This window comes from Zophobas morio, unplaced genomic scaffold, assembly GCF_036711695.1.
Source record: "Zophobas morio isolate AGI-343-1 ecotype UQ-CSIRO unplaced genomic scaffold, CSIRO_AGI_Zmor_V1 ptg000024l, whole genome shotgun sequence".
NCBI lineage: Eukaryota > Metazoa > Arthropoda > Insecta > Coleoptera > Tenebrionidae > Zophobas > Zophobas morio.
Window position 1 is genome coordinate 8,122,713 of NW_026972129.1, and position 4,912 is coordinate 8,127,624.

A 4,912-nucleotide genomic window follows, 5' to 3' on the forward strand; every position below is an offset into this window, starting at 1 on the left:
GTTTAAAGAAAATATGAGTGGGTGAATTTATTTTATTGATTTAATCAGTAAAACTGAATGCTTTGAAATCTTGGACATGTATGTACCATGGTAATTTTTTTATTAAAATGTATTTGCTCATCCCTCTGCAGAAATTGATAATGTCATCTCAAAATTTTGGCGAATAAATTCTATCCAAAATGTGCAAAATATGATGAGTTTTTGCTTGTGATTTATCATTGCATTAATATTTTTTAGATTTGCTTGAACAGATAGCTAAAAAAAAATTAATGAATGAATCAATTTATTTTATTAATTAAATCAGGAGCGGCTCCTCACTCCATTTTCCCAGAAAATTTTGGGAATACAATACTGTTATTTTTAGTATTATACTGCACCAATTCATGTTGATATGTGTCCATGCAAAAGTGTTGATGACATCATCACAAAATTGTGTAAAGAAAAAGCTCAACTCGAAAATCCTAGATATGTTTCATTGTACTTTGCGTGCGAGGGAAGTTCTGTCGAAACAACTTTCGACCATTTTTTTTTTGTTTATATTACAAAAATTGTAAAAACCATTCAACGTAGTTGCTTTCACTTCGCAAATAGATAAAACATAGCCATTTACAAAAATCTACCCAGTGATCCTAAATTATATTTATTGATTAATTTAAATATTGTTATGGAATGAAAAAGAAAAGTCACATGTCGGAATTAGAAAAAAAAAGATAATTTAGAACAAAAATGGTTTCAGAGTCAGCATTGTATATTATACTCCTTTAAATGAAATCACGATATATGCAATATCTTCTCATAAAAACATGTCTGAAAATTATAAATCACGAACGCTGCGCATGGGTAAATTAGGCACGATAAAATCATATATCATGCTGAACGTTATAATTATCGTGTTGAATCCATCAGAATACAATTAAGTACACGTTTATATTTTTATTGCTAAAATAGTATAAATTAGTTTATATCTAATATTTGAGAATCGCACGTACAAAATAATTTCTGTAATTACTCTACACTTTTTTTTATTTTGTTGATATTTTGTAGCAGAGAAAATAAATTAATCACACACATTTCCATCATTCTGGAGGTGCTATATGCAAATTATGTTTCAGCGATCAAGATATGTCTTGAGGAAATAATTTAATAATAATATTCATTTTTATAATGCGTGAACATCTGAAAGAATGATTACCAGAGGGTAATGGATGGTGAGATTTCGCGTTATGCAACAACTCTTTCGTACCGCCAACGCCTTTTAAGGTGTGTGAAAAATGATATACTGAAAAATGTGCATTCAACAACCTTGTAAGTTATGGGCTGATGATCTGGATTACGGGCAGATTCTTTCATCTGAAATGCCGAGGCTCATCCTCGGCTGGAGGGGCACTAAACTGCAAGTGGATGGACGCCGAGCTCTCCTCTATAAATAATTGTACCACGATTCCCTTTGCATTAGAACACAACACGACATGAAATTAGTAAGTTCTACCCTACAAGCCTGAAGCTCAGGCTTACCACGTTCCGTTTCATGTACACCAATTTCGGTCTTACTTAATTTTTTTTCTTTCAGATAATATTGACCACCGTCGTTGGAATCGCGATAAGCGGCCGTTTGGACACTACCTACCTTCCTCCGAGAGGAGGTGGGGGCGGTGGTGCCTTCGGAGGACCTGGTGGTTTTGGCGGTAGACCCTTCGGTGGCGGCGGCGGTAGCGGCGGAGGAGGAGGAGGTCCGTTCGGTGGCGGCGGTGGTGGCGGTGGAGGAGCTCCATTCGGAGGAGCAGGAGGTGGAGGAGGTGCCGGATTTGGAGGGGGCGGTTTCGGAGGTGGCGGTTTCGGGCGCGGAGGAGCAAACATCCCAATTTTAAAATACGTAAACGATAATGATGGGAGCGGCAATTACTACTATGCATACGAAACCGGAAATGGTATTCAAGCCGAAGAGAGAGGACGTCTGAAAAACGCCGGATCCGCAAATGAAGCAGAGAGTGCTGAGGGGTCGTTTTCCTACACTGGACCTGACGGCCAGCGGTATTCTGTACAGTATGTAGCAGATGAAAATGGTTTCAGACCCGTTGGTGCCCATCTACCGACGCCGCCACCAATTCCAGAAGCTATTCTGAGGTAAATATGAAATTCTTCATTAACTTTATAAGAAATCAAATGAAACCAACTGTAGTTGTAATTTTTGGACACAAAAACTATTACGTAAGGTTCTGTGAAAAAATGCATTGACTTTCAACACTACTTTACCATTTAGAGTGCCTACGGTTATGCAGAATAAAACAATATATTTTCAAGATTTATTTTTAAAGGTCAAATGTCTAAAATTTTAAGGGAACTTAGAAATTTTAATGATTATCGTGGCTCTATTACTGTCTGGGTGAAAATATTCAACAGTATTACGTTTCTTATTACTTGTTCTATACTGTATGTAATAGACTAAACATTCAAAACCCTTCAAATATTTTACATAGTATACCTGATGCACAAATTAACGTATCTCGCTGCTCCTTTAAACATTTTTTCTGTTTGGATATCTAGACCATACAACGTTAACTAAATAGTCACAATATTTCTTAATTTTCTACCAATCCTCCGACTTAAATTTACTATTAGCTACAAAACACTCCTTGCATTTTAAGATGCTCAGTCGTTTCCTCATATATTCTAGTTTATATTTCTAAATTCTACACTTGTTAAAACGCTTTTCTCAGAAACAAAATCGAACAAAAATTTCACGAATATTTGTACGGTCACCTAAATGTTTATTTTTACGCAGGTCTTTGGAATTTAATCGTGCAGAAGAGGGACGCGGTGGCGGTGGTGGTGGCGGCTTCGGCGGAGGTGGTGGAGGAGATGACGGCCAATATCGACCTGGAGTTTTCGGAGGAGGCGGAGGTGGAGGTGGAGGTACCGGAATCACTCAACCATTTAGTCCACAAACGGGGTATAATTATTAAGGTGCTGATATGACAAGCGTTTACGTTACTATGCTTTAAGCATGTTTTATACATACATAGGCCTGATATGTTACTATTATTTATTGTATATGACTATTTGCTGTGAAGTTCGTATAATATAAGATGAACACATCAAAATATTTCTTTTTATTTTTTACACACCCATGGCTAGCACAAAGCACCGTAGAAATCATTGAAGCCTATTAGGAAAGTATTATTTAATAAGTGGTTTGAAAATAAGTAATTCAAGAAATACACACAAATTTATTTGTAATACTTATATAATACTATTTGCTGTACGTAATAAAAACCGAAATTATAAAGCTACGTCCATTATGTTTATTATATCAATTGATCAACAGGTTTATACCCATTTACAGACCAACAAAGAAGAAATTAATAGTACAGATGACAGCAAAAATAATTGGTTTTTCATATTTAAGCGGCTAAATATTACTTCCAAACCCAAGATAGAATGCGTTAGAACAATTACAGGGGTGGAATGTAAGCAACAACAGTCATCTATTTATATTAATCAGTTATTTGACAAAAAAAGCTTTTTAGTTCGCTTTCATCCCTAGCAAATATATCAACCCAGTGTCATTTGTTGAATTGGAGCCATCAGAAGTACGGTTGTTCTAGCTGTATAAGTTTGAAACATTTTTAGTTGCTACTGTTACGGTGCTGCTTTAATGTAGACTTTTGATAATATTTAAATAAGGACATCAATTTAATTTTTAAAAATACATACCTATGTGATAAAAATTTCACCGAGAAATACTTTCTCGAAATGGTGAAAGTTGGATGTTAAACCTGTAGAAACAGTATACCTTATCATGGAGAAAATCTCTTTTTGGATATGAATTGAACATAAGTATACCAGATATATATATGGCAAAACGTCGTCAAAACTTTTCAAGCAAAAAATGTGTATTTGATAAATAGTCTGCCGCATATTCTAGTTTTGACCTCGCCAACGTCTTTTATAGAAGACTAATAATAGTAATAATAAGTACTGCAACGCTATTAATGAAGCATTATAAATCCACGTATTTTGCAAGCTAAAGAATATATACATTCTATATGAAATTTAAACGCAAGTCTATTGCCGAAGACGACACTAAGATCTCTACAGAACAGTCAAAGGTAATGCTGTTAACTTTTCTAAAAACGCTAATCACAAAACACACATTATTATGGAAATACATATTATGTTCTTCATTTTTCTCGTATAGGTAAGATCATTTTCATATAACAAATGAATAGCATCTCATCAAACATAAATCGTTAATATAAATCACAAAAAAATAAGGATCCTAAAACAGACCCCTGTGGAACTCCTGACCTATGTTTAAACAGCTTTGATTTGTAGCGTTTTTATTGTACACAAAAAAAATGTCGCTTAAACAAATGGGCAAATCATACAAAACGTCCAGCTACTTTTTTCAACCTGTCTGTCTGTGGCACCGTAGCTCCCAAACGAACGAACCAATTTTAATGCGCTTCTTTTGTTTGACAGCTGGTTAAATCTGGATGATCGTTAGCTATGTTTGATGATAAACACTTTAACAGTTTCAGGATCATCAGCTCATAACCTAGTTGCTGGACAAATCAGCTTGGTTCGTGCGAAGGTGAGAACAGCGTTTCGACCGTCGCAGCGAATCTTAACCAGTTTTTGACTCCTACTTTTTAAGAGTTCATTTTTTTGTATACGCAGTTTTTAAGTTTCTTCATTTGTTTATCAAGACTTTCTGCCAGATACTGGGTTTTAGTGATACTAAGTTAGTCACAATCATGATCTCCTATCTACCACCTTTTTTGAACAAAGAACAGACACGAAAAATTTCCACTTACTTATAGGAATTAGATTTATATAAATAAGTACCTATCGGATATCAATAATAAATAATATAGCAAATTATAAAAGCTGGAAGTAAATCTAGATCATA

General features: G+C 34.9%; 1 protein-coding gene across 1 annotated transcript; it reads left to right on the plus strand.

Annotated features, from left to right (window-relative positions):
- Positions 1–1,151: 1,151 nt before the first annotated feature.
- LOC135135001 (pupal cuticle protein 20-like) lies at positions 1,152–3,097 on the plus strand. Its single transcript, XM_064063932.1, has 3 exons — positions 1,152–1,478; positions 1,571–2,124; positions 2,783–3,097. The coding sequence occupies exons 1-3, from the start codon at positions 1,470–1,472 to the stop codon at positions 2,961–2,963; spliced, it is 744 nt and encodes a 247-aa protein (XP_063920002.1). The 5' UTR covers positions 1,152–1,469; the 3' UTR covers positions 2,964–3,097.
- The last annotated feature ends 1,815 nt before the right edge of the window (positions 3,098–4,912 follow it).